The 27,948-nt window shown below is 45.5% G+C and overlaps 2 protein-coding genes across 2 annotated transcripts in view; one reads left to right on the forward strand and one right to left on the reverse strand.

Annotated features, from left to right (window-relative positions):
- Positions 1 to 16,270, reverse strand: part of PRMT7 (protein arginine methyltransferase 7) — a gene marked incomplete at both ends in the record, with an annotated part of 39,542 nt that extends 23,272 nt beyond the window's left edge. Inside the window, 4 exons of the mRNA XM_080703484.1 lie at positions 4,366 to 4,474; positions 5,756 to 5,905; positions 9,471 to 9,507; positions 16,176 to 16,270. Coding sequence (XP_080559610.1) covers positions 4,366 to 4,474; positions 5,756 to 5,905; positions 9,471 to 9,507; positions 16,176 to 16,270 — 391 coding nt within the window. The remainder of the gene's footprint in view (positions 1 to 4,365; positions 4,475 to 5,755; positions 5,906 to 9,470; positions 9,508 to 16,175) is intronic.
- A 2,567-nt stretch (positions 16,271 to 18,837) lies between these two features.
- Positions 18,838 to 26,893, forward strand: SLC7A6OS (solute carrier family 7 member 6 opposite strand; the record flags this gene model as incomplete). Its single annotated transcript, XM_080703171.1, has 5 exons — positions 18,838 to 19,029; positions 19,149 to 19,427; positions 22,117 to 22,323; positions 24,792 to 24,912; positions 26,766 to 26,893. 5 exons carry the CDS (start codon positions 18,838 to 18,840, stop codon positions 26,891 to 26,893), a joined length of 927 nt encoding a protein of 308 aa, XP_080559297.1.
- Between the last annotated feature and the right edge of the window lie 1,055 nt (positions 26,894 to 27,948).

Consider the following 27,948-nt stretch of genomic DNA (forward strand, 5'->3'; position numbering starts at 1 on the left):
CACTTGTAATCCCTGCTCTTGGGAGGCTGAGACAGGAGGATCACGCAGGTTCAAAACCAGCCTCAGCTACTGAGTGAGGCTCTCAGCAACTTAGTGAGACCCTATTCCCAAATAAAATATAAAATAGGTCTGGGAGTATAGCCCAGAGGTAGAATGCCTCTGGGTTCCACTCCCAGTACCACCAAAAAAAAAAAGTAAAAGAAAGAAAGCACCTATATATACCTAGAAGTGTCATATTTGTAAATGAATTCCCAACAGTTCATCAAACAAAACCATTTTTATACACACACACACACACACACACACACACACACACACACACTGATGTACGTATGGCAAAATGGTGACAGTAGTAAATCTAGGTTCAGGAAAAATGGGTGTTCTACTCATCTTTCAACTTTTCTGTATGCTTAAGATTGAGAAGAAGCTTGGAAAAATGATAAGAAAACTATAAATACCCACCCAAAAAGAAAACCAGATAAAAATAAAAATAAAAATAAGGAAACTGGAATTGGTTGTGCATGCTTGTAATCCTAGTGTTTGGGAGGCTGAGACAGGAGAATGGATGGTAAGCTCAAAGACAGCCTCCGCAAGTAGTGAGACTCTCGTCAACCTAACAAGACTCTGTTTCCAAATAAGAATAAAATAGAACTGGGGAGTGGCTGGGCATGGTGGCGCACGCTTGTAATCCCCGCACTTGGGAGGCTGAGACAGGAGGATCGCACGGGTTCGAAGCCAGCCTCAGCTACTTAGTGAGGCTCTCAGCAACCTAGTGAAACCCTATTTCCAAATAAAATATAAAATAGGTCTGGGAGTATAGCCCAGAGGTAGAAAGCCTCTGGGTTCCACCCCAATCCCAGCACAAATAAATAAATAACTGTTAGTACTTCTAGGCTACAGAGAAAGCAAGAAAACCACAGCAAGATTGCTGTCTGATGATCCTCCAGTCACCATGAGCCCAGCTACCCCCCCAAACTTGAGATCCACGGTTTAGAATCCCCAGCTTTCTTCTATCAATCCTCTTAATTAAGTTGATGTCTTGCCACCAACTTAACAGTCTCCCAAATAACTGCTGCTTTAGGATGACAGGATTTTGGATGGTTCTTTTTGTTAACTTGTTTTCTAAACCTCTGTAATGTAATGCTACTTCTACAATTATAATTTTTAATGAGCCAAGAGGCAAAATAGGCTTCGAAAGGGGCTATTCATCATGGAGAATTAACTGTAAACACTTCTAATGGCTCATGAATTACAGTTTGACGAAGCCTCATCTTCCTACACTGAGGACAAGTCCCAGATGATGTAGAAAAGAGAAGCATTAAAATGATTCAGGAGGGCACGGTAGAGAAGGCTGAGCTAGAGCCCCACAGGGCTGGCCTGGACCCACTCTCCAGCCCGAGCCTCAGTCCTGACCATCACTGCTCCATCTGTACAATAGGAGGGTGAGCTCTGTCTCACATGGTGATGAAGATAATAACGGTAAAAACCGAACCCTCTCTATGAAGTACACTTGTGCTCAGTGGTGTAGTGTGAAGTGGAGGTTAGAAGAAACCTCCATCTCCCAGCAGAGACCACCCTCCCAAATGGCCCCGCCCATCCTAATACCATACCAAACTCCACCTGGAGTGTCAAAAACTGAGCCCACTGCAGTGCCACACACCTGCTCCTCTATGAATGGAACCCTCAGTCACACAGCCCAGAAAATGGCATCATTACTGACTCCAGGAAAGCAGGGACTCCACCTGCCCATTTCACGGCTGGACTCACTGTCAAGAGCAATACCCAGGCCGGGTGTGGTGGCGCACGCTTGTAATCCCCCCGCTTGGGAGGCGGAGACAGGAGGATCACGTAAGTTCGAAGCCAGCCTTGCTGGCTTAAGAGACCCTGTTTCTAAATAAAATATAAAATAGGTCTGGGAGTGTAGCCCGGAGGTAGAAGGGTTCCATCCCCAGTACCACCAAAAAAAAAAAAAAAAAAAAAAAAAAGCAATACCCAGTGCCCAGAAACAGACAACAAACACTAGCCGAATTCTCCATTTCCACCCCTCCATCATCCTACAGCCAATCAATCACCACGCCCTGCCAATTCTAAGCCCTGAACAATTTTTAAGCCAATTAGTAGCTTAACATGATTTACTGTCCAAATCTGCTTCATTAAAATAAAAACAAAGCTTTGTCTCCCAGTGAATTTTAATAAATGCTTCTTGAGAGCCTGGCATTCAGCTTGTAAATGCTACTATGTGAGGGGGCTGTGAAGAGGCCTGAAGGGGGGCAGTGACCCCAGGGGCTTCCTGCGTCTTGGCCAAATGAATGGGAGGAATGGATACGCACTGCCAGTACACCACACAGTCAGACCTCTCTGGGGATAAGCCACAAACCTAGATGCCATCTAGAAAAAGGCCGTCTAAAGCAGGGCGTGCAGCCACACGCTTGTAATCCCCACGCATGGGAGGCTGAGACAGGAGGATCGCACAGGTTCAAAGCCAGCCTCAGCTACTGAGTGAGGCTCTCAGCAACTCAGTGAGACCCTGCTTCCAACTAACATATAAAATAGCTCTGGGAGTATAGCCTGGAGGTGGAAAGGCCCCTGGGCTCCACCCCCAGTACTCTGTAAAAGTACTCTGCATAAGACTCTGGGGTAAGACTTCGTAAAGCCAGGCAAGGAAAGAATGCTCACGTAGCTACAAGCTGAACAATTTCCAGGGCTCTCAGAAGACTGGCTTCAAGTTCTGGTCAGCACAGACACAGAATCCTTGCTAAGCACCTCAGGCACTCAGCAGAGACCCCAGCAAGGTTATACCATAATAGTCTGGCCAAAGTAGCCTTAGAAGAGTGATTCTGAGGGTTTCATTAAGTTGTTAAGGCTAGCCATAAACCTGTGACCCTCCTGTCTTAGTCGCCCAAGTACTAGAATTACAGTACTTAGCCAAAATATTTTCTAAATGGAAGGAAAATATTAATTTTAGATAGATGCTTCAATCCTAAAATACTACTTTTTTTTTGGTGCTGGAAATTGAACCCAGGGGAACTCTACCTCTGAGCTACACCCTCAGCTCGATATTTTAAAAATTTTATTTTAAAACAGGGCTTGCTAAGTTGCTGAGGCTAGTATTGAACTTATGATCCTCCTGTCTCAGCCTCCCAAGTACCGTGATGTGTGCGCCACAATGCCCAGCTAAAATACATTTTTTTAAAATGCACAAATATTTCAACTGTGCTCTCCATCTCTCAAATAGCATGCATTTTTTAATAAGTGTGAATCAAATTCCTACACTATAAAAATATCCTGGGCACCTCGAGCCTGAGTCATATCATAAAATCTCACCTGTTACTGGCTGAGACACGATGCCAGAACTACGCAAGCCTCTTCCTGCCACCTTAGTTTCACTTCTGTCTGACCAAGCCTGAAGAGGTGGGCCAAAAGAGGTTACAAGAATTCCAACTTGCTTAAAGCAAAAGAAGCTTTCACTTCTTTGCTGTTATGCTTGTTTAACTTTGGCTTCCTTGTAGCTGATTTAACTAGTAGAGAAGTAAACATTCATTAAGAGAAGTCAAGTGCTACCAGGCATGGTGGCACACGCTTGTCAGCCTAGCATTTGGGAGGCTGAGACAGGAGGGGATCACAGTTTGCGGACAGCGTCAGCTACTTAGTGAGGCCCTTTGCAACTCAGTGAGACCCTGTTTCAAAATAGGGCTGGGGGTGTAGCTCAGAGGTAGAATGCCCCCTGGGTTCTATCCCCAGTATAAAAAATAAAAATAAATAAAATAAAAAGAAGTGTTTACAATCAGAACCACCCCACAGAGGATCTAAGTTCACTCCAGGTAACTTTAAAAAATAAAGAAATTGTCGGGTGTGGTGGCGCACGCTTATAATCCCAGCATTTGGGAGGCTTAGACCAGAGGATAGTGGTTCGTGGACAGCCTCAGCTACTTAGTGAGGCCCTCTGCAACTCAGTGAGACCCAATTTCAAAAAAATAAAGAATTAAAAATAGGGCAGGGAGTGTAGCTCAGAGGTTGAATACCCCTGGGTTTCATCCCCAGACCTGCAAAATATAAATAAATAAATAAATAAAATAAAAAGATTCCTCTCTCATAGAAGAGCAAGTAAAGAGCCAGGTGTGGCGGCACACGCTTGTAATCCCAGCACTGGGGAGGCTGAGACAGGAGGATCGCACAGGTTTGAAGCCAGCCTTGGCTGCTTAGTGAGGCTCTCGGCAACTTATGAGACCCTGTTTCTAACTGAAGTATAAAATAGGTCTAGGAATATAGCCTGGAGGTAGAAAAGCCCCTGGGTTCCACCCCCAGTACCACAAAAAAAAAAAAAAAAGAGCGAGTAAAGTTTTTGACACAGTGTGTGGATCTCACCTGGCCCTACAGTCACCTCCGTGGAATGCTTGTTGATAACCTTAATCTTATCACTGAAGCCATTTTTCTCCACAATCTTCACAGCAGCATTAGCCATAGGTTTGAAAACCTGGAAATCAGAGTCAAAATTCAAGAAAAAAAAGAGCAATAAATTTGAAAATATTCTACCACCCAAAGTTAACAAGATATTCTGGTCTTAAGACTTTTAACTCAAATGCTTTATTCTCTAAATGTGTCATTAAAATGACATAGAATAATAAAATTCAGGTTTAACATGTGGTCAGAAGCTCCTATTACCTGCAAGGCAGAGCAGGGGATACAGAAGATCCTGCACTACCTAGTGTGGGCGGTAGGTGTCACTAACACACTAGAGGAATGCCAAAGGCCCAGGCAGGGGCCTCACAAACCCAGGTGTGCCGTGCTCTCCAGAGGAAAGCAAGACTGTTACTGTGATAAAGTGTAGACAGGTTTCCACCATGGCGGAAAAGGCCCCAGATCCCCACTGCTGACAGAACACGGCTCACATTTCCTTATGGTACTTGAGGCCATCCAAATGAAGGCCACCTTGCCTTCCCAGCCACACTCCAGCCCTATCCAGTTCTCCCTCAGGGTGGATGCTCAGCCACACACATCTATCTCCCCACTGTCCAGCAGGCCTGAGCCTGCCGGGTCCTGGCACCCAAGTCAGACCCAACTTCAGAGGGCAGCACAAATCCTCCCCTCTCCAGAAGTTTCCCCTGAATCCCTCATGTCTCATGCCTCCCTAAACATAAGCCTCTCCTTTTGTTTTTTTTGGTAGTGGTAGTGGGGATTGTACCCAGGGCATTCTACCCCCAGCCCTTTATTTATTTACTTAGTACTCAGAGGAGTACTAAATACTTTTTATTTAAAAATCAGTCAGTCGCCGGGCGTGGTGGCGCACGCTTGTAATCCCCGCACTTGGGAGGCGGAGACAGGAGGATCCCGCAGGTTCGAAGCCAGCCGCGCGCGCTGGCTTAGGAGACCCTGTTTCCAAAATGAAAATGTAAAAATAGGTCTGGGAGTGTAGCCCGGAGGTAGAAGGGCTTCCAGGAACCCCAGTACCACCAAAAAAATAAAAAATTAAAATTAAAATTAAAATTAAAAAAAAATAAAAATCAGTCAGTCTTTTTAAAGTTCCTCATTGAGTCCAACACGCAACCAAGGCTGAGAGTGTTTGTTTTCAGAGCAGAAAACAAGCTCCTGGAAGATGACATCACATCTGATTCATCTCTGTGGAGAGAACCTGGCCCTATTTGTTTTGGCATGAGGCAAGCACTCCATGAATATGAACAGACAGACAGGGAAAGTACAGAAGCACAGGGACTTCCCACACAAGACGCAGGACACACACCTGCACAGCGTGGCTCACCTCAACAGCATAGCAGAAGTCAGCACCTGCCGTAACAGCCATCATTGACAAGAGTCCCGTGCCAGTGCCGATGTCAAGAACCACGGCCCTCTGTCCTCTATCCTTCACCCTGCTCACAGCAGCACGGATCCCCTGGTAATATTTTATATTCTAAGAAAGAGGAAGAAACGGCTGTCAATTCATACCAGTTATGATAAACAAGTGAAAGATACTCTGTAGAGTTGGAGACTGTTATGGTTTGAATCTAGAATGTGGCACACAATGCAGAAGTGTTAGATGTGAGAAGACCAGGTCATGAGTGCATCAACCCATTCGATGGACTACTGGGAGGTGGTAAAAACTACAGGCAAGAGGAAGATGGCTGGAAGAAGTAAGTCACTGGGGAGCTGTGGCCTTGGGGCCTAACCCGGTGCCCGCCCTCCCTGCCCTGAGGTAAGCAGCTGTGCCCCACGGTGCCCTTCAGCCTCACTGCAAGCCCAGAGCAATGCAGCCAGCTGACCATGGACTGACCCCTGAATCCAGGAGCCAAAACAAACCTTTCCTCCTCTAAGTCGCTCTTGTCAGGTATTTTGGTCACAGTAATGAACACTTGGCAATGTCAGTGTAAGTCAGGACTCTGGCCCTTGGAGGAACAGCAGTGGCCAGCTGAGTTGGGCAGGCCTTGCAAGACTCTAGGAGCTCTGGGTCAGCCTCCTGCCCTTAGTTAAAGGATTGTCTTCCTTCCCCATTCCCTCTACTATATTCTTAGTGATGCCAGGACAGAAGCTCTGCAAACCACACTTTTTTTCTAGCTGTTAGGTAGAGCCAGTAGGAGGAACAAGAGGGTGACTGGAGGGCTGGAGCAGGCAGGAAGCTTGTGCCTTCCTGTAGGGATGCTGTTCTGGTCAGGGTCTTCCCAGGGGTGATGGTTGGTTCCAGACCCCAGTTCTCCCAGTACTCCCATAACCAGTCTCCTTGGGCCGTTCAGAGCAGCAGTAACACTCAAGCAGTTAGCCCTCTCAGAAGTCAGAGCATCACGCCAAGAGTAGTGGCTCACACCTATAATCCCAGTACTTGGGAGGCTGAGATAGGAAAATCACAGGTTCAAGGCCAGCCTTGGCAATTTAGTGAGGCCCTCAGCAATTTAGTGAGACCCTGTTTCCAAATTTAAAATTAAAAAAAAAAAAATATGGCTCGAGGTGTATCTCAGAGGTAGATGGCTCTTGGGTTCAATCCCCAGTACCAAAAAAAAAAAAAAAAAAAAAAAAAAAGAGCATCAGCTCCACAGGCCCTCCCTATCTGCTTCTGTGCTGTAAAAACTATAACCTCCTTGTATCTCTTCGCCCCAGGCAAGGGAAGGACTCCCAGCAAGTTATGGGGCTTGTTCTCACTGCTTTCCACTCCTCCCACCTGGGGAAATAACTCCCTGTGCCACACTCCCTCTGTTGCAAAATGTGCTATGACATTTGTTTTCCTTACTGGACTCCAACTTTCCACTCTCATTGTTTGAAAAGTACTTCCTCCTTGAGACATAACTTAATCTCAACGTTATCTTTTATCTTAGTGATGTGACTGAACAGGTACCTTGAGCCTTCTGTTGAAAAAAACTAAAGATGATGGAAAATACCTGGCAAGTTAATAAGGAATATTAACAGGCCATTAAATTTGGGGATTTTTTTTTTTTTTTTTTGGGCGGGTTTGGGGATGGAACCCAGGGGCATTTGACCTCCGAGATACACCCCCTGCCCTATTTTTTTTTTTATTCTTTATTTTGAAACCAGGTCTCACTGAGTTGCAGAGGGCCTAAGTAGCTGAGGCTGTCCACAAACCGCAATCCTCCAGTCTCAGCCTCCTGAATGCTGGGATTACAAGCGTGCACCACTACGCCTGGAAAATTTGGGGATATTTTTAAGTAACAGTAGACAACTAGTACAGAATTAGTATCAAAAGAGCAACATTCTTTTTTGGGGGAGGGTACTGGGGATGGAACCAGGGGCATTCTACCTCTGAGCTATACCCCCAGCCCTATTTTTTTATTCTTTATGTTGAAATAGGGTCTCACTAAGTTGCAGAGGGCCTCAGCTTATAGCTGACACTGGCTGCAAACCAGCAATCCTCCTATCTCAGTCTCCCAAGTACTGGGATTACTTGCGCCACCAGGCCCAGCCAAAAGAGCAACATTCTGACCACAGTGTAATCAAGTCAGAGTTCTCAATCACAAGCATATAACTAAAAAGATGCTAGGGGTATAACTCCATGGCATGTGTGAAGCCCTGGGTTCAATCTCCAACACAGTAGAAAAAACAAAACAAAACAAAAAAAATAACTGCACAAGAAGCCAGGTATGGTGCCACATAACTGTAATCCCAATACCTAGGAAGCAGAGACAGGAGGACAGCAGATTAGAGGCCAGTTTCAGCATCTTAGCAAAACTCTCAGCAACCTAAAGACACTGTTTTATTCTTTTGTTGTTTGTTTGTAAGGGCTGGAAATTTCTCTGAGCTACACCCATAGCCCTATTTTATTTTTTATTTTGAAACAAGGTCTCACTAACTTGTTGAAGGCCTCATTAAATTGCTAAACCTACAATCCTCCTGTCTCAGCTTCCCAGAACTGAAATTACAGGCCTGTACTATCATGTCCAGCTTAAAGAGAACCTGTTCCAAAAGAAATCAAAATGGTTGGGAGTGTAGCTCGGAGGTAGAATGTTCTTGGGCTCAACTGCCAGTATAGAAAAATAAAAATAAAAAAAATTAAAAATCTAGAAAGAAACAAAATTATTCACAAAGATTAATGGGGAAAACTCAAAATTATCTACAGATAGCATGTTAGCTTTTCATCACTGTGACAAAATACTGAGGAAAATAAGGAAGAAAGATTGACTGCAGCTCACTTTCAAAGGCTTAGTCCACAGTGCTTGGTCCCATCACCATGGGCCTGTGGTGAGGCACGGGCAGAACACGAGGGCAGAGGCATGATGCAGAACAGAGCCGCTCACCTCATGGGCGGGGGCACGAACACACACCAAAAGATACAGTCCCCGAGGGCATGCCCCCAGGAGCCCTTCAGCTAGGGTCCACCTCCCAGTAGTCCAGCCAGCTGTGAATCTATCCCTGGATTAGTCCATGGACCTGTCAGATCCCTCATGATCCAATCAATCACTTCCCCAAAGCCTTCTGACTGATGTCCTGCCCCAGCACTGCCCTGCCTCTCAGCATCATTCTATCCCACCTCCCAAGGGGAGTTTTTGTTTTGTTTTATAGTACTGGGAAGGAACCCAAGGCCTCACACATGCTAGGCAAGCAGTCTACCACTGAGCTACATCCCCACCCCCTTTTAAATTTTGAGACAGGGTCTCACTAAATTATCCAGGCTGGCCTCCAACTTGCAATCCTCCTGCCTCAGCTCCTCAAATAGATGAAATTATAGGCATCGTGCCCAACTCCAGAGTTTTGGGTTTTGGTGTGTATGGATTGAACCCTGGGGCATTCTACCTCTGAGCTACACCCCCAGCCCTATTTTATTTCTATTTTTTTGAAATAGGGTCTCACTAGGTTGATGAGAATCCCATACTTGCTGAGGCTGTCCTTGAACCTGCCATCTTCCCATTTCAGTCTTCCAAGTACTGGGATTACAGGCATGTGCCACCCAGGCTGGACCTTCCAAAGAGTTTTGAACATTCTCATAACCCAAGATTTCAAATATCACATGAATATAATGGTTTCCCTTTACTTACTCTGTCTTTGTCATGTAGCATATCTGCATAAGATGACCTAAAAAAAAAACAGATCAGAAACCTCTAATAGTGACATACACCAACAGTGAGAGCATTCACATATAAAAATATTCCTCAATCAGATGAAGCATCTAAAACTATTTAATACCTGCCTTAAACTATTTTAATAGAATTAGAAGCTACCATTCTCTGGTATTGCAGATAAAGAAATCTCAGAGAAAGATGTTCCTCTTAGACCCCAAGACACTCTGGTAGTTAGCCCTATCACAGTAACCCCAAAGCCACTAGTACCCCAGCCATGTTATATAATACACGGTTTCCTCTTCGGGAAAAATTCAGACCCAGTATTCGTTACTTGACCTAACCTTGCATACATCGCCCCTTGGGAGGACCACGGAGGAGACACTAGGAAAAGGGCCGGCATACACCTACAGTGTACGTGAGGACCATCATGTCCGCACCTTCACTTCCCATCACAGAAAACTAAGAGCTCACCAAATACAGAGTGCCAGAGAGAGGAGAGATGCTTACCAAGATTTTCTACCATAGTAATTTACCTATCTCAAAATTGGGGGTAGAAATGTAGCTCGGTGGCAGAACACTTCACTAGCAGGTACTGAGGGCCTCGTTTGATCCCCAGCACTGCAAAGAAAAAAGTCTAAAACCCTCTGGGGCAAGGTCAGAATAAACACTCAGGACTTACAGGCCCAAACTACAGATGTTTTGAGAGTTTCAAGACAAACAGAGCCAGGCATGGTGGCACACACTTGTAATCCCTGCACTTGGGAGGCAGAGACAGGAAGATCGTGCAGGTTTGAAGCCAGCCTCGCTGACTTAAGAGACCCTGTTTCCAAATAAAAATATAAAACAGGTCTGGGAGTATAGCCCCGAAGAAGGGTTTCCAGGAACCCCAGTACCACCAGAAAAAAAAAAAAAAAACAAGCCGGGCATGGTGGCGCACGCTTGTAATCCTCGCCCTTGGGAGGCTGAGACAGGAGGATCGCACAGGTTCAAAGCCAGCCTCAGCTACTTAGTGAGGCTCTCAGCAACTTAGTGAGATCCTGTTTCCAAATAAAATATAAAAAATGTCTAGGAGTATAGCCCAGAGGTAGAAAGCCCTTGGGTTCCATCCCTAGTACCATTAAAAAAAAACACTGAGAACTCTCACTGAAAGAGAGGCACTCCAGCTTTGGGTCAGCACCAGAATCAGTGTGTGGAGGGGGCTTATTTGAAAAGCAGATTCTCAGGGTGAACACAGAAAGATTCTGATCTAGACGGCTGGGCTGGAGTGTGCAAAGCTACACTTGAACCAATGGTCTCCAAGGCAACCTAACACAAGTGATGAGTATGGTACACTTTGAGGAGACTGCACTGAGTAAGCGGTGCTATTTATTAATTTATTTTGTCATTTATAGCAAATCAAAGTTTTTACATCTGAACCCACCTATGGCTCTTTCTACTTCTGCCCACAACCCCACCCCCTTTTTATGGTATTGGAGTTTGAAACCAAGTGGCATTCTACCTCTAAGATACACACCTAGCTCTGTTTATTTTGTCTTGAAACAGGGTCTTGATAGGTTGCTGAGAGTCTTCTTAAATTGCTGAAGCTGGTCTTGAACCTGCAATCCTTCTGGCTCAGCTTCCCAAATACCAGATTATAGGCATGTGCCACTATGCCCAGCCTGTACCCCATTTTTTCTTTATCTGTGGTACTAGGGATGGAATCTAGGGGTATGCTACCTCCAAGCTACAACCCCCACCCCTATTTTTAATTCTTTTTTTTTATTTGCAGTACTCGGGATGTTCAGAACCCAGGGGCTGTCTACCTCCGAGCTACAGCATCAGCCCTGTTTTTTATTCTTTAGTACTGAGTTGCAAAGGACCTCACTAAATAGCTGAAGATATCCACAAACCGCGATCCTCCTGTCTCAGCATCTCAAATGCTGGGATTACAAGTGTGGTCCACCATACCCGGCTTTGATTCTTTATTTTGAAACAGGGTCTCACTGAGTTGCAAAGGGCCTAAGTAGCTGAGGCTGTCCACAAACTGCGATTCTCTTGTCTCAGCTTCCCAAATGCTGGAATTACAAGTGTGCACCATCATGCCTGGCCTGTACCCCATTTTAATGTTTGCTATTTTTTAGATGTAATTTTACTTTTACTTTGTTATTTCTTTACTTCTTTTGTGTTACCAGAGAGGGAACCCAGGGGCATTCTACCTCTGGGCTATACCCCCAGCCCTATTTTTTAATTTTTAATTTTGAAACAGAGTCTCATTAATTTGTGGGAGGGCCTTGCTAAGTTGCTGAGGGTGACAATAAACCCACAATCCTCCTCAAATACTGGGATTAGACATGTATCACTACATCTGTTGGTAATTTTACTGTGTGTGTGTGTGTGTGCGCGCAAATACCTGGGATTTGAAACCAACGGCAGTCTACCTGTGAGCTATACCCCCAGAGCCATTTTTATTTATTTATATTTTTTTTGGTGGCACTGGGGGTGGAACCCAGAAGCTTTCTACCTCCGGGCTATAATCCCAAACCTTTTTTATATTTTATTTGGAAACAGGGTCTCACTAAGTTGCTGAAAGCCTCACTAAGTAGCTGAGGCTGGCTTCAAACCCGTGCGATCCTCCTGTTTCAGCCTCCCAAGCGCGGGGATTACAAGCGGGATTACAAGCGTGCGCCACCACGCCCGGCTTTTTTTTTCTCTAATTTTTTTTTTTTTTAAAGAGTCCTAGCCGGGCGTGGTGGCGCACACTTGTAATCCCCGCGCTTGGGAGGCAGAGACAGGAGGATCGCGCAGGTTCGAAGCCAGCGCGTGCGCTGGCTTAGGAGACCCTGTTTCCAAATAAAAATGTAAAAATGGGTCTGGGAGTGTAGCCCGGAGGTAGAAGGGCTTCCAGGAACCCCAGTACCACCAAAAATAAATAAATAAATAAATAAATAAATAAATAAATAAATAAATAAATAAAAAAAGAGTCCTGAGCTGGGTAGGCATGGTGGCACATGTTTGCAATCCCAGTACTTGGGAGGCTGAGACAGGAGGATCAGCTACTTAGTGAAGCCCTCCACAATGTAGTGAGACCCTTTATCAAAATAAAGAATAGCTGGGTGTGATGGCACATACTTGTAACCCCAGCATTTGGGAGGCTGAGACAGGAGGATCCAGGTTCACAGCCAGCCTTAGCTACGTAGTGAGGCCCTCCACAACTTAGTGAGACCCTGTTTCAAAATAAAGATTAAAAAATAGGGCTTAGGATATAGCTCAGAGATAGAATGCCCCTGGGTTCCATTCCAAGTACCCACACACACACACACAAAAAAAAAAACCACACACAAAAGAATAAAGCCAACTGTGGAGCATGCTTGTAATCACAGCATTTGGGAGGCTGAGACAGGAGGATCACAGTTCATGAACAGCCTCAGCTACTTAGTGAAGCCATTTGCAACTCAGTGAGACCCTGTTTCAAAATAAGGAATAAAAAATAGGCTGGGATGTAGCTCAGAGGTAGAAAGCCCCTGGGTTCCACCCCCAGTACCACAAAAAAAAAAAAAAAAAAAAAAAAAGAATAAAAAATAAGGATGGGAGTGTAGCTCAGAGGCAGAATTCTCGTGGGTTCAATCCCCAGTACCTCCAAAAAATAGGGCTGGAGGTAGAATGCCCCTGAGTTTAAGGTAGAGTACCAAGAAAAAGAAAAAGAAAAAAACAGGGTTGGTTGGTGAGAACCTCACTACTTGCTGAGGCTATCCTTAAATCTTTGATCCTCCTGCCTCAGTCTACCAAGTACTTGGATTACAGCATGCGCCACCATGCCCGGCTATAATTTTACTTTAAATATAAAGCACTATTGCTGGGTATGGTGGCACACACTTGTAATCCCAGCATTTGGGAGGCTAAGACCGGAGGATCATGGTTCACGGACAGCCTCAGCTACTTAGTGAGGCCCTCTGCAACACAGTGAGACCCGGTTTCAAATTAAAGAATAAAAAATAGGGCAGGAGGTGTGCAGTTATAGCTCGGAGGTTGAATGCCTCTGGGTTCCATCCCCAGACCCGCAAATAAATAAATAAATAAATAAATAAATAAATAAATAAAGCTCTATTATATGGTTCAAGAATCAAAGCTGTATTAGGAGTTATTCCTAAGAGGTTACAGGTAGAGCTCAGTGTCAGTGTACTTGCCCAGCATGAGTGAGGACCAGGTTCAGTTCCGTGTGTGTGTGTGTGTGTGTGTGTGTGTGTGTGTGTGTGTGTGTGTAGGGGGAGGGAGATTGTCCTTAGATGTCTCATTTCAATCTCTATTGCCTCCACTCCCCTAATCACATTCCCATTCTCTACAAATAAGCATCTTTATTAGTTTCCAGTTTAATTATTCCACTGTTCATTTTTGAAAAAGTGAATAATATATGTATTTCACCTTATTTCTAACACGAAAGGTACATAACTCTGAACTTGCTTTTCTTATGTTATATATTATAGAAGTTACCAGTAAGGTAGAGAATGAAATGATGAAAATAAGAATTTTCACCATACTTCTTTTTTACAATCGCACAGTACTCCACTGTACCCATGTACCATAAATCTACCCAACCCTGCTGATGGATATTTATGGAGTTTCCAATCTTTTGCTATGTTGACTGAGAATAAAATCAACCTAATTGAGAATACAGAAAATTATATTTCTTTGGGGCTAATTAAGATTGCATTCTAGGAAAACACAATTCAAGCAATCTTGAAAATACGCTTCCTGTCCACTTATTTTGTGTATGTGTTTGTGACACCGGGAATGGAATCCAGGGGCATTCTACCTCTGAGTTACACTCCAGCCCTGTTTTACTTTTTATTTGGAAACAGGGTCTCACTTAGTTACTGAGGCCGGCAGTGAGCCTGTGACCCTCCAGTCTCAGCCTCCCAAGTACTGGGATTACGAGCCCACGCCCTGCTCCCTGCGCAGTTTTTAAGCCATGCGCATTCACCACCTTCAGGCCACTCGCTCCCCACCACTCAAACAGGTCTCACTTTCCCTCAGCACCACCAGCTCCCTCCCCCAGCCACCATCAATCATCCGCACCCAGGATTCCTCAGCAGCCTCTGACCCTGCTGGCTGCTCTCTTGACTAAGCTCTCTCCTCCTCTCCACTCTGGCCACTCCCTCCCAGTGCTCTCCACCTCCTCAGCTACTCCTGGGCTCCTCCTTCAGCCATTTGCCTTTCATACTCCACGTTCTCCCTGAGACACTGCAACCTCTCCCAGTTTTGTTTTTTGTTTTGGGCACTGGAAAATGAATCCAGAGGCATTCGACCTCTGACCTCCCAGCCCTATTTTATCTACTTATTTTATTTTGAAATAGGATCTCACTAAGTTGCTGAGGGACTGCACCAAGTGGCTGAGGCTGGCCGTAAACCTGTGATCCTCCTGTCTCAGCCTCCCAAGTACTGGGATTACAAGCATGCGTCACTGTGCCCAGTTTCCCAGACTGACTGATTGACTGATTGATTGCGATACTGGGGATGGAACCCAGGGGCATTCTACCTCTGAGCTACACCCCCAGCCCTATTTTTTGTTCTTTATTTTGAAACAGGGTCTTATTGAGTTGCAGAGGGCCTCACTAAGTAGCTGAGGCTGTCTACGAACCCTGATCCTCCTGTTTCAGCCTCCCGAATGCTGAGATTACAAGTGTGCGCCACCACTCCTGGCTGGTTTCCCAGTCTTAAATACACTGCAATCCTCCTGTCTCAGCCTCCCAAGTACTTGAATTGCAGGCAAGTGCCACCATGATTGGCTTATTTTTTTTTTTTATTATTCAACAAAATTTGCCCATATTGGCACCATTTCAATGACACATAAATTAAATTTCATAAAATCTACTAGTACTAGCTGGGCGTGGTGGCACAAGCTTGTAATCCTAGTTCTTGAGAGGCTGAGACAGAAAGATCACAAGTTTGTGGCCTGCCTCAGTAACTTTTTTTTTTTTTTTTTGGTGGCACTGGAGATGGAACCCAGGCGCTTTTCTATATCCGGGCTATACTCTCAGACCTTTTTTATACTTTATTTGGAAATAGGTCTCATTAAGTTGCTGAGAGCCTCACTAAGTGACTGAGGCTGGCTTTGTACCCATGCAATCCTCCTGTCTCAGCCTCCCAAGCGCTGGGATTACAAGCGTGCGCCACCTTGCCCGGCTCAGCCTCAGTAACTTGTGAGGCCCTCCACAACTTAGTAAGACCCTGTTCCAATATAAAGTAAAAATATATCGGAGTAGGGATGTAGTTCAGAGGTAGATGCCCCCTTGGTTCAATCCCCATTTCTGCCAAAAATAAAAAAATAAAAAAGGATAAAAATAGGGTTGGGGTATAGGTTAGAATTAGAATGTCCCTAGGTTCAATCCCCAGTACCACCAAAAATAAATAAATAAATACATAAACCACTATTATGGAACCTCGAATCCTCATTGTGTCACTAAACAATGTTCTTCTTTTGGTACTGGGGATTGAACCCAGGGGCACTCTACTTCCAAGCTGCATCCTCAGTCCTTATCATTCATTCATTCATTCATTCATTCATTCATTCATGTATTTATTGTGTGTGTGTTTAGTACTGGGAATTAAGCCCAGAGGCATTCTACCTTTTAACTACACCTCCTCAGGCCGGATTTCGAGCACCCCATCCAGTTGCAGCCCTGACTGTGAACCAACCCTTGTTACCTGGCAATCTCCTGGTGGTAATCATAGTGCTCGTCCTTCTCCAGCCACTCCACAGACCCTGTGGTTGGATTGGCCCGTCCGCAGAAGACCTTCATGGTGCCAACCAGCTCTCCAGTGTTGGCCATAAAGCAGCCTTGCCAAGTCACTTCTTTCAACAGATTTGTCAGAAATCTATTTGATCATGAGATCTGACAATGGGATGGGGAGAAAAAAGGAAGAAAAATCAAGAAATTGCCAAAGTTATAACCAGGCATGATGGCACACACTTGTAATCCCAATATATGGGAGACTTGAGACAGGAGGATCACAATTAGCAGACAGCCTCAGCTACTTAGAGAGACCCTTTGCAACTCAGTGAGACACTGTTTCAAAATAAAAAATAGAGCTGAGGGTGTAGCTTAAAGGTAGAATGCCCCTGGGTTCCATCCCCAGACCCCCCCCCCAAAAAAAAGAAAAAAAGAGAAATTGACCACAGAGAGTATTTCCTAACCAGTATTTCAATCTTTCCAGAATTAACTGATTTTTTTTATATTCAACATACACATAACAAAAAGTATAAAAAATTCATAAAGCTATCTGGAAACTCTGGCAGCCTCACAAGTTCACTTGGTACAACCCCCAGGTAAAGGCAAGTGAGAAGAGAAAGCAAAGATGAACAAAGGGCTAGTAGGAAGAGAACATGAAGAGATGGAGTGGTGGTGTCTCAGTATATTAAACATCTCGTATAAGGAAAAACACGAAGACAGCAAGTCAAACCAGGAATATTCTCCTCAGCAAGAAACCACAGCCATACACAAACATGGATAATCTCAGGAATATAATGTTGAGAAAGGAAAAAAAATCACAGAATGCACCTGTTTGATTACATTTATACAGAATTGATATTCTTCAGGGATCACCTATAAAGGATGAGAGTAAGAGGAAAGGGAGAGATCAAGATGCTCCACACAGTGGTTTTCAAAAGTAATGGCATTTCCTTTTTCTTAAATTGGTTGGTAGAAACGTAGGTGTTCATGGATAGTAACATCCTTTTTTCTTTCTTTCTTTCTTTCTTTGGTAGAAACGTAGGTGTTCATGGATAGTTCGTTCTCTCTCTCTTTCTTTCTTTCTTTCTTTCTTTCTTTGGTGGTACTGAGGTTCCTGGAAGCCCTTCTACCTCCAGGCTACACTTCCAGACCTATTTTATACATTTTTATTTGGAAACAGGGTCTCTTCAACCAGTGAGGCTGGCTTCGAACCTGCGGGATCCTCCTGTCTCTGCCTCCCAAGCACGGGGATTACAAGCGTGCGCCACCATGCCTGGCTCTTCATTATTTTTGACAATTATTTCCTATCTATTTAAAATATAACTCTAAGATCAATTTTTTTTTAAAAAATTCATCTAAAAAATGTTGCTTCCGATAATGTCACCATACTGATGCTTTGTATGGCCTGTCTCCCCAAAGAGATCCAGTAGTAAGAGAAGTACCCTAGTACAAACTTTGAAGGTATTCCTCAACAGGTCTGGGCTGTACTAATGCACCCATTATCATTCAGAAATCAGGTGTTCCACACTCTCCTTCCCATCTTTTTTTTTTTTTTTTTTTTTTTTTGGTGGTGGTGGTATAGTGACTAAACCCAGGGATATTCTACCTCTGAGCTACACTCTCAACCTCTTTTTATTTTTTGTTCTTGCTAGGCAAGCAGTCTACCACTCAGCTACACCTCTAACCCTAAATAAAATGTTTGGGGATGAGAACCATGTCGTGTGTTAATAATTTTATAAAGGAATGAACTTCTTCTGGATAAGCACTACACGCCTTCTGTAGGTAAATCCCCTCAAGTACTAAAATGATTTGTCATTTTTAGAAAGAGGCCCATACTCCAGACTCAGGAGACCTTCTCTGATCCCCTCCTCATCCTCCAAGAACTATAAACTCATATAATCAATGACACAGAATGAATGGAAAACCGTGCTGTATTACTAGTAAGATTTCTGAGCAGATTGTTCCAACTTTGCAGACTGTTTCCAAATTTGTTCAAACTTTAAGTACCTTCAATATACCAAGAACTGTGTTAGGGACTGAGTCCATAATTATAAACACAAGAGAAGAGGTGCTTGCCCACCAAAAATTTGGACTCAAAGGGGGAAGGAAAGTAATATAAGCAACTGCAGACTTTGTGAAGAAAGAAATGCACAGGACACTAGAAAGAGAACAAGCCAGTTACACTCTGAGGAAGACAGCATTTGAGTTGAGACCTGCCAACTAAAAGCTTTCTCAGCCGGGCGTGGTGGCGCACGCTTGTAATCCCCGCTCTTGGCTGGCCGGGAACCACGCTCTCCTGCCGGCCCGGGCGCTCCGAGCCGTCCCACGCGGACTGTCAAACCCCGACGTCCGAGCACAGCCACGCCAGGGCCTCGCTGTTGCCCTAGGGCTGAAGACAGGACGCTGGCAGCACCCAGGCTTCCAACCACGACCCCACCTTCGGTGCCTCACCCGCCGCGGGAACCGCTTCGCTCGCCTCTGCAGCCACCGCCGCCACCAAATAGCCGCGGCCAGCGTGGGGGCGGGACTTCCGCGATCCGCGGGCGGGACTTCCGGGCTCCGCGGGCCGTGGAGCCGGACTGGACGGCGCTCCCGTCGCACCCCGCGCCTTCCCACAGTGCTTCGCGACAGCCGCTATGGAGGCCGCGAGGACTGCAGTCCTCCGGGTGAAGCGGAAGCGCACCGCCGAGCCCGCCGAGGCTCTCGTGTTGGCTTGTAAGCGCCTCCGGAGCGACGAGGTCGAGTCGGTAGCCCAAAAGTCGCCCGAGGGCCTGGAGAGCGCGGCGGAGAATAATGTCTTCCAGTTGGTGGCCACCGTGCGCTCCCAGGTATTGGGCGGCAATGGAGTGGAGGGGGTCTTAGGGTGCTGCTGAGATGTGCTGGATTCCTAACACCCCTTCTAAGCGAATTCTGACGCAGCCTTCTCTCCTCTCTTGCCGCCCCCCAGGAGGAGCCAGTCCAGCCTCTCGTACGAGCCGCCCTGCGCCCGTCCCTGGGCAGCCAGCAGCGTATCCGCCGTGATCTCCGCGCCTCGACTCTCCAGATCCGGAAAGAGGGCCGCTACCGGGTGGTCTCCAACCGAAGATCCTCAGGGACCTCGGGAAGTCTGGAGGCCGAGTCCACCCCAGGGAACTCAGAAACTGCAGGGGACACAAGCTTTCAGCTGTTGGACCTGGTCCACGAGGAGGGAGACCTACAGGTCGCCGCCGCCACGGACTCCTGTAAAGTGAGTATGCGCCCCAAGGTGGGTTCTAGGCATCGCTGGACAGTAGCACCGAGAGGAGTCTGTGTCCGGAGCAGCACACGGATAAGGGGGAGCATACAGTTTAGCCTTAGGAATGGCTGGGCGTGGTGGCACACCCTTGCAATCCCAGGACTTGGGAGGCTGAGACAAGGGGATCATAAGTTTCCAGCCAGACTCAGCTAGTTAGTGAGTGAGGCCCTCTGCAACTTAGACCCTCAGCAACTTAGTGAGGGCGGCCCTGTCTCAAAGAACAAAAAATAGGTTTTGAGTATAATAAGAGGTAGAATGCCCCTGGCTTCAATCCCCAGTACTACACACACACACACAACACACACACACACACACACACCCCTACACCTACCTTAGGGATGGATTATTCATCCTGCATAAAGGCCTAATTTTCCTTTTTTTTTTTTTTTTTTTTGGTGGTACTGGGGTTCCTGGAAGCCCTTCTACCTCCGGGCTACACTCCCAGACCTATTTTTACATTTTTATTTGGAAACAGGGTCTCCTAAGCCAGCAGGCGCGGCTGGCTTCGAACCTGCGCTATCCTCCTATCTCTGCCTCCCAAGCCCGGGGATTACAAGTGTGCGCCACCACGCCCGGCAGGAAGGCCTAATTTTAGATTTGATTTTCAGTGGACATGTATCTACTGGGTGTCTATTGCATCAGTTATTGTTCTTAAATTCTTTGAACACAACAATTAGGACCTAATATGCAGCTAGAGGTGAGAAACATTAGACAAATAAATTCAGTGTCAGGTGGTGGTAAAGGCTGTAGGGGGAAAAAGCAGGAAGAGGGGTGCTAAGTGTGAATGTCACATTTTTTTAAAAAGACAGCGAAATAGGGTTGAAGGCATAGCTTCAAGGTAGAATACCTCTGGGTTCAGCTCCCAGTACAAAAAAATAAATTTAATGTGCTACATAATTTACTAGACTGCAGATGGGAACATATTAGTTGAAGCCAGAATTTTCCTCATAAAGAGATTTGAAGCTGGGTGTGGTGACACACACTTATAATCCCAGCATTTGGGAGGCTGAGACAGGAGGATCACAGTTCTCAGACAGCCTCAGCTACTACTTAGGCCCTTTGCAACTCAGTGAGACCCTATTTCAAAATAAAGAGTAAAAATTAGGGTTAGGTTTGTAGCTCAGAGATAAAATGCTCCTGGGTTCCATCCCCAGTAATGCAAAAAAAAAAAAAAGACAAAGAAATAAAAATAGGGGTATAGTTGGGAGATGGAAGAATGCCCTTGGATCAATCTAGGGAACCAAAAAAGAGAGTTTTGAGCGAAGCTTTGTGGCACACATTTGTATTCTCAATACGTAGGAAAGCTGAGATAGGGTGCTCACAAGTTCAAGGCCAGCCTCAGCAATTTAGGGAAACCCTGTTTTTGTTTTTGTTTTGTGGTACCAGGGATGGAACCCAGAGCCATGTTACCTTCGAGCTACACCCCCAGCCCTATTTTTTATTCTTTACTGTGAAACTGGGTCTCACTGAATTGCAAAGGGCCTCATTAAGTAGCTAAGACTGTCCTTGAACTGCCATCCTCAGGTCTCAGCCTCCCAAATGCTGGGATTACAAGCGTGTGCTACCACGCACAGCTTCCCTATTTTATTTTGAAAAAGGGAGTTGAGCTTGGTGGCGCACACTTATAATCCCAGCATTTGGGACGCTGAGACGGAGGATCATGGTTCATGGACATCCTCAGCTACATAGTGAGGCCATTTCAAAATAAAGAATAAAAAATAGGGCTGGGGTGTAGCTCGGAGGTAGAGTGCCCCTGGGTTCCATCCTCAGGAACACGCACACGCGCGCGCACACACACACACACACACACACAGGCTGGGGCTGAGGCTGGGCCTGGTGGCACAAGCATGTAATCCCAGTTCTTGGGAGGCTGAAACAGGAGGATCACAGATTTGAGGACAGCCTTGGCAGTTTAGAAGACACTGTTTCAAAATAAAAAATAAGTCAGGTGTGGTGGCACACATTTGTAATCCCAGGACTAGGGAGGCTGAGACAGGAGGATATAGGTTAGCGCCAGCTTCAGCTACTTAGTGAGGCCTTTTGTAACTTAAGACTCTGTTTCAAAATAAAGAATAAAAAATAGGGCTGGGGGATTAGCTTGGAGGTAGAATGCCTCTGGGGTCAATCCCCAGTTTCCCCCCAAATTTTTTTTAAATTAAAAAATAAATAAAAATGCACCAGGCATGGTGGCGCACGCTTGTAATCCCCGTGCTTGGGAGGCAGAGATAGGAGGATCGTGCAGGTTCAAAGCCAGCCGCGCTGGCTTAAGAGACCCTGTTTCCAAATAAAATATAAAAATAGGTCTGGGAGTGTAGCCTGCAGGTAGAAGGGCTTCCAGCAATCCCAGTACCACCATAAATAAATACGTAAATGAATGAATGAATGAATGAATGAATGAATGAATGAATGGCACCAAATGGGAGGGACTTGGGACGTAGCTCAGTGGTAGAACACTACCATGTTCAGTTTCTATTACTCTATGATGTAGGAGGCTGAGGTGTAGCCCAGTGGTAGAACACCCTGGGGCTCAATCCCCAGTGGCATTAAAAAAAAAACTCTGTGGAAATATAGGTAACTCTTGAGTTCCTCTTAAAACATCATGTTTTGATTCATGAATGAGTCATCTGTTTTCTCTTTACAGGCATCTGACCCAGATGTGATCCTTTGCAATTCTGTAGAGTTGATCCGTGAACGGCTGACAATATCTGAGGGTGGACCAGGAGTTAAGGACCAGGAGGAACAAAAACATGATGATTATGTGTATGACATTTACTATTTGGAGATGGCCACTCCAGGATGGATTGAGAATATCCTCTCTGTGCAGCCCTACAGCCAGGAGTGGGAGCTGGTAAGGGGGTCCATAAGGAGAGGGCATTGGGCAGCCTAATCTCTTTTCTCTGGTCGGGGTGCTTTGCTTCCCTGGGCTCCACTCCTACTCAACCTTGTTCTAAGTTCTTGTCCTTGCTTAAAAAGAAAAGTTTAACTTAGGCGTGGTGGTGCACACTTTTAATACCAGCATTTGGGAGGCTTTGACAGGAGGACTGCAGGTTCAAGGCCAGCCTCAGTTCCTTAGGTGAGGCTGTCTGCAACTCAGTGAGACACTGTTTCAAAATAAAGAATAAAAAATAGGGCTGGGAATATAGCTCGGAGGTAGAATGTCCCTGGGTTCCATCCCCAGTACCGCAAAAAAGGAGTGGGGGGGGGGGCGGAGACTGGGGATTAAACCAAGGACCTGGCACATGCTAGGCAAGCATTCTACAACTGAGCCATCCTGGCACTTTTCACTTCATTTTGAGACAAGTTTTTGCTAAGTTATTTGCCCAGACTGGCCTCAAACTTGTAATCTTCCTGACTCAGCCGCCAGAGTAGCTGGGATTGAAGGCATGCACTTCTGTGGCCAGAGGAAAAAATTTATTTTGAATGCCTCTTATAAACCTGGGTTTAGTGTAGGAAATTCTGGGACTGTCTGCTTGAATAGTTTTTACTTCTAATGAATCTTACAAAATTGAAACATCTATAACATCAGCTACCTGTTTATAGCTTCCTACTCTCAAAGGGTAAATATGTGTAAGGTCTTATAATAAAACAAAGACAGAAGCCGGGCAAGATGGCCCACACTTGTAATCCCAGTACTTGGGAGGCTGAGACAGGAGTATCACAGTTCATGGTCAGCCTCAGCTACTTAGTGAGACCTTGTTATGAAATAAAGACTAAAAAATAGAGCTGGGCATGGTTGGCGCACGCTTGTAATCCCAGCATTCGGGAGGCTGAAACCAGAGATTCACAGTTTGTGGACACCCTCAGTTACTTAGTCAGGCTCTCTGCAACTTAGACCCTATTTCAAAATAAAGAATAAAAAATAGGGAGGAGGTGTAGCTCAAAGATTGAATGTCCCTGGGTTCTATCCTCAGACCTGCTTAAAAAAAAAAAAAAGAATAAAAAATAGGACTAAGGGTTTAGCTCAGAGGTAGAATGCCCCTGGGTTCCATCCACAATACCAGAAAAATAAACAAAATAAAGACAGAATAAAACCACAGTCTTAACATGAATGAAAACAAAACTTTTTGAAATTATTGTACTTTAAAGCCAGGCGTGGTGGCTCACGCTTGTAATCCCAGCATTCAGGAGGCTGAGACCGGAGGATTGCGGTTCGCGGACAGCCTCAGCTACTTAGTGAGCCTCTCTGCAACTTAGTGAGACCCTATTTCAAAATAAAGAATAAAAAATAGGGCAGGGGATGTAGCTTGGAGGTCAAATGCCCCTGCGTTCCATTCCTAGACCCGCAAAAAAAGAAAGAAAGAAAGAAAGAAAGAAAGAAAGAAAGAAAGAAAGAAATTATTGTACCTTAAAAGAAAAGAAAACCGAGCCAGGTGTGGTAGTGCAAGCTAGTAATCCTAGCATTTGGGAGGCTGAGACGGGAGGATCGTGGTTTGAAGAGAGCCTCAGCTACTTGGTGAGACCCTTTGCAACTCAGTGAGATAAAGAATAAAAAATAGGGCTGGGGTGGCGCACGCATGTAATCCCCGCGCTTGGGAGGCGGAGACAGGGGGATCACGCTGGTTCAAAGCCAGCCTCACTGGCTTAAGAGACCCTGTTTCCAAATAAAAATAAAAAATAGGCCTGGGAGTATAGCCCAGAGGTAGAAGGGTTTCCAGGAACCCCAGTACCACCAAAAGAAAAAAGAAAAAAAAAAGAAAAATAGGGCTGGGAGTGTAACTCCGAGGTCAAATGCCCCTGGGTTCCATCCCTAGTACCATAAAAATAAATAAATAAGAAAACTTTGCATGATGAAAGGTAACATCCTAACAAATATTAAATTCTAATGTGATTAATGAGAAAAGAGAAGGTGACAAGTCTTTTGCCGCAAGAGTAGCACATCACCCTGGCACCTGCACTGGAACCATAGTTCCTTAGGCACCCACCTGGGACCCCTGCATACCCCTACCCCACCCTCCTGCACCTATTCCTGGGTGTTGGTTCTGAGGTTTGGCATTACCCACAGTCCATATAATCCCTCTCCCACCTGGCTGCTCTTCAGGAATTTGAGGGTTGCTGTGTTACCTGTTCAGAACTGTTGCTCCTCTACCCTGCATTCCCTTCTGGTGAAGGTGGAGGAGGGTTACTGTCGCCCCCACCCAGCCTAACATTCCACATTGCTCCTGTGGAGAAGAGTTAAACTAACTCCTAGACTGCCTTTCTCACGTGGCACCTCTACCTCAGTCGGTATATTAATAGCTTCCCCCAAAGCTGTTAGTCCTCAATCAAGCATAACCTTAGAGGTTTTGACCCGACTCGTGTTTGTGTCGAGATATGCAGGTGAATGATGATCAGCAACCAGAAGACATTTATGATGATGAAGATGATGAGAACAGTGAGAACAACTGGCGAAACGAGTACCCAGAGGAGGAGAGCAGCGATGACGACGAAGACTCCAGAGGTGGGTGCCGGTCAGATAGGGAGGGGCCAGTAGGACCCAAGACTGGGTGGGCCGGCCTCTCTGCCACTGCGCAGTGTTTCCAGAGGGACAGCTGGGAGTACGTCAAGCCTGGGTTCAGTGGTTTTTTTTTTTTTTTTTTTTTTTTTTTTTTTTTTTTTTTTCCTTCGGTTTTTTGTTTTTTGGTGATGCTGGGGATTGAAACCAGGGGCATTCTACCTCCAAGATACATATCCCCAGCCTGATTTTTTTATTCTTTATTTGGAAATAAGAGTCTCACTAAGTTGTGGAGGGCCCCAAGCATGCACCACCATGCCCATGCCAGCTCTTTTTCTTTCTTTCTCTTTTTTTTTTTTTTTTTTTTTTTTCTTTTCTTTTTTTTGGTACTAGGGATTGAACCCAGGGACATTCTACCTATGAGCCACACTCCCAGCCCTTTCTATTTTTTATCTTGAAACAGACTTGCTAAGTAGCTGAGGCTGGCCCCAAACCTGGGGTGGTCCCGTCTCAGCCTCCCAAGTACTGGAATTACAGGTGTGCACCACTGTACCCAGCTCTCAGTTCTCTTGTTCCCTTCCTGTGGATCTTAGGCAAGTGAGACGAAACTGCACCAACTTCAGTGGTTGGGATTAAGTAAAATACCTAGCCCACTCTCCTGTCTACTCCCATGGAGAAAATAAGGAAATGAGGGTTATCAGGAGGGCCAGGCCCAGGGTTCTCACAAGTCAGCTGTCTAACCTCTCAAGAAATTGATACATTTCCAACTTTTTTGAGAAAGACATAACACAGATGTGGTGCCTAGGGAAAGAGGAAGGGGTGATGCCCTTGCAATCTAGTTCTTTTGGTGACTGCATTCTTCTAAGTACAGCCAGTAAAAATAATTTCTTGGTATCTGACAATAAACAAACGAACAATGGGACAAAATTAATGAACAATTAAACAAAATTATTCTAAAGGGAGAAGTGACAAAATATTTCCACGTTATGGGATTTGGTTTCAAGACAGTAGGAATATGGTTGCTTTAAAAAGATTGTTCTAGCTGGGCGTGGTGGCGCATGCTTGTAATCCCCGCGCTTGGGAGGCAGAGACAGGAGGATCGCGCAGGTTCGAAGCCAGCCGCGCGCGCTGGCTTAGGAGACCCTGTTTCCAAATAAAAATGTAAAAATAGGTCTGGGAGTGTAGCCCGTAGGTAGAAGGGCTTCCAGGAACCCCAGTACCACCAAAAAAAAAAAAAAAAAAAAAAAAGATTGTTCTATATTCTTCATTCGCCCCCCCCCCTTTTTTTTTTTTTTTTTTTTTTTTTTTTTTTTTTTTTGGTGGTACTGGGGTTCCTGGAAGCCCTTCTAGCTCCGGGCTACACTCCCAGACCTATTTTTACATTTTTATTTGGAAACAGGGTCTCCTAAGCCAGCACCCGCGGCTGGCTTCGAACCTGCGTGATCCTGTCTCTGCCTCCCAAAGGCAGGGATTACAAGCGTGCGCCACCACGCCTGGCCATTTTCCTTATTGAACAAGTTTTTTTTTTTTTTTTTTTTTTTTTTTTTGCGGGTCTGGGGATGGAATCCAGGGGCATTTGACCTCCGAGCTACATCCCCTGCCCTATTTTTTATCCTTTATTTTGAAACTGGGTCTCACTGAGTTGCAGAAAGCCTCACTAAGTAGCTGAGGCTGTCCACGAACTGCTATCCTCCAGGTCTCAGCCTCCCAAATGCTGGGATTACAAGCGTGCACCACCACACCCGGCGAACAAGTATTTTATAATGGGGGAACAAAACAGACCTTTTTGAGACGGGAAGGGGCTCTTGCAGCAGCCTATAAAGTCATACAGTGAGTCCATTCCTGGTATCTCTGTCTAGGCTCTGATGAATACAACACCCTCAGTGAGGAGGAGAGAGGCACCAGGCGACAGGTGTGGAGCAAGTACCCTCTGGATGTACAGAAGGAGTTTGACTATGACAACCTCCATGACTTGGATTCAGACTGATGGTCTTGTGATAGCCATGAAGTTCTACTACAGGCCCTTGAGGGCTCTGACGACAGTGTCAAACAGCCTAGCGACATCCTTTTAGGATTCCTAGCTGAACATATGAAAGAGAAAAGCATATGCAATAGTCCCACCCCTGCATGGTGAATGAAAACCTAAGGGACTGAGTCTTCCACTCAGAGGAGGGCCCCTTGGCCTCAATCAAGAGTGACCCTACGGCTTGGGGGAAATGCTGTAAAAATGAAAGTTCCTTTCACTTTCTGGCATTCTAGTTCTCTTATGCTAAGGCAGATGAGAGGTACCTGTTTCCTTAGTAGTAAGGTTCTGCTCTTCCCTAGAGGCTGCCTGCATCTAGTCCCCTTTCATAGAGGTCTAGAAGTGCTACAGTGGGTCCCTCCCAGCAGCACAACCTGGGTAGCACAGCATTAGGGCATAGTGTCAGCACAGCTGTGGGAGATTTTAATTAGCAGCTATCTCTGCCTTCTTGTTTTGGACTCTGATAATGGTTTAAAGATTACTGTCATTCTTAGGCAGAGGTGCCAAAGAACACTGTGTATGAATGTGATACTTTGTTTAATAAAAACTAGCTTTTAACATGGAAGTAAAAGTTTAATGCCTGTGTGTGTGTTGGTATATATTAGTTACTGGGGATTAAACCCAGGACATTCTACCTCCAAACTACAACCCCAACCCGATTTTTTATTTATTTGGAAACAGGGCCTCAATGAGTTGCAGTGGGCCTAAGTAGCTGAAACTAGCCGCAAACCATGATCCTCGTCTCAGTCCCAAACGCTGGGATTACAAGTGTGCACCACCACACCCGGCCATTTTTTGTTTGTTTCTAAGCAGGATCTCACTAGGTTGCTGAGAGTCACCCTACTTGCTGAGGCTGTCCTCAAACCTGTGATCCTCCTGTCCGCCTCCCAGGTACTGAACTGAAGTTGTGTGCCACACCTGGCTCTTTAAAAACCCTTTATGCCAGGCGTGTTGGCGCACGTTTGTAATCCCAGTATGTGGGAGGCTGAGACAGGAAGATTGAGAAAGATCGAAGCCAG

This window comes from Muscardinus avellanarius (genome assembly GCF_963383645.1).
Source record: "Muscardinus avellanarius genome assembly, chromosome: 10".
Taxonomy (NCBI): Eukaryota; Metazoa; Chordata; class Mammalia; order Rodentia; family Gliridae; genus Muscardinus; species Muscardinus avellanarius.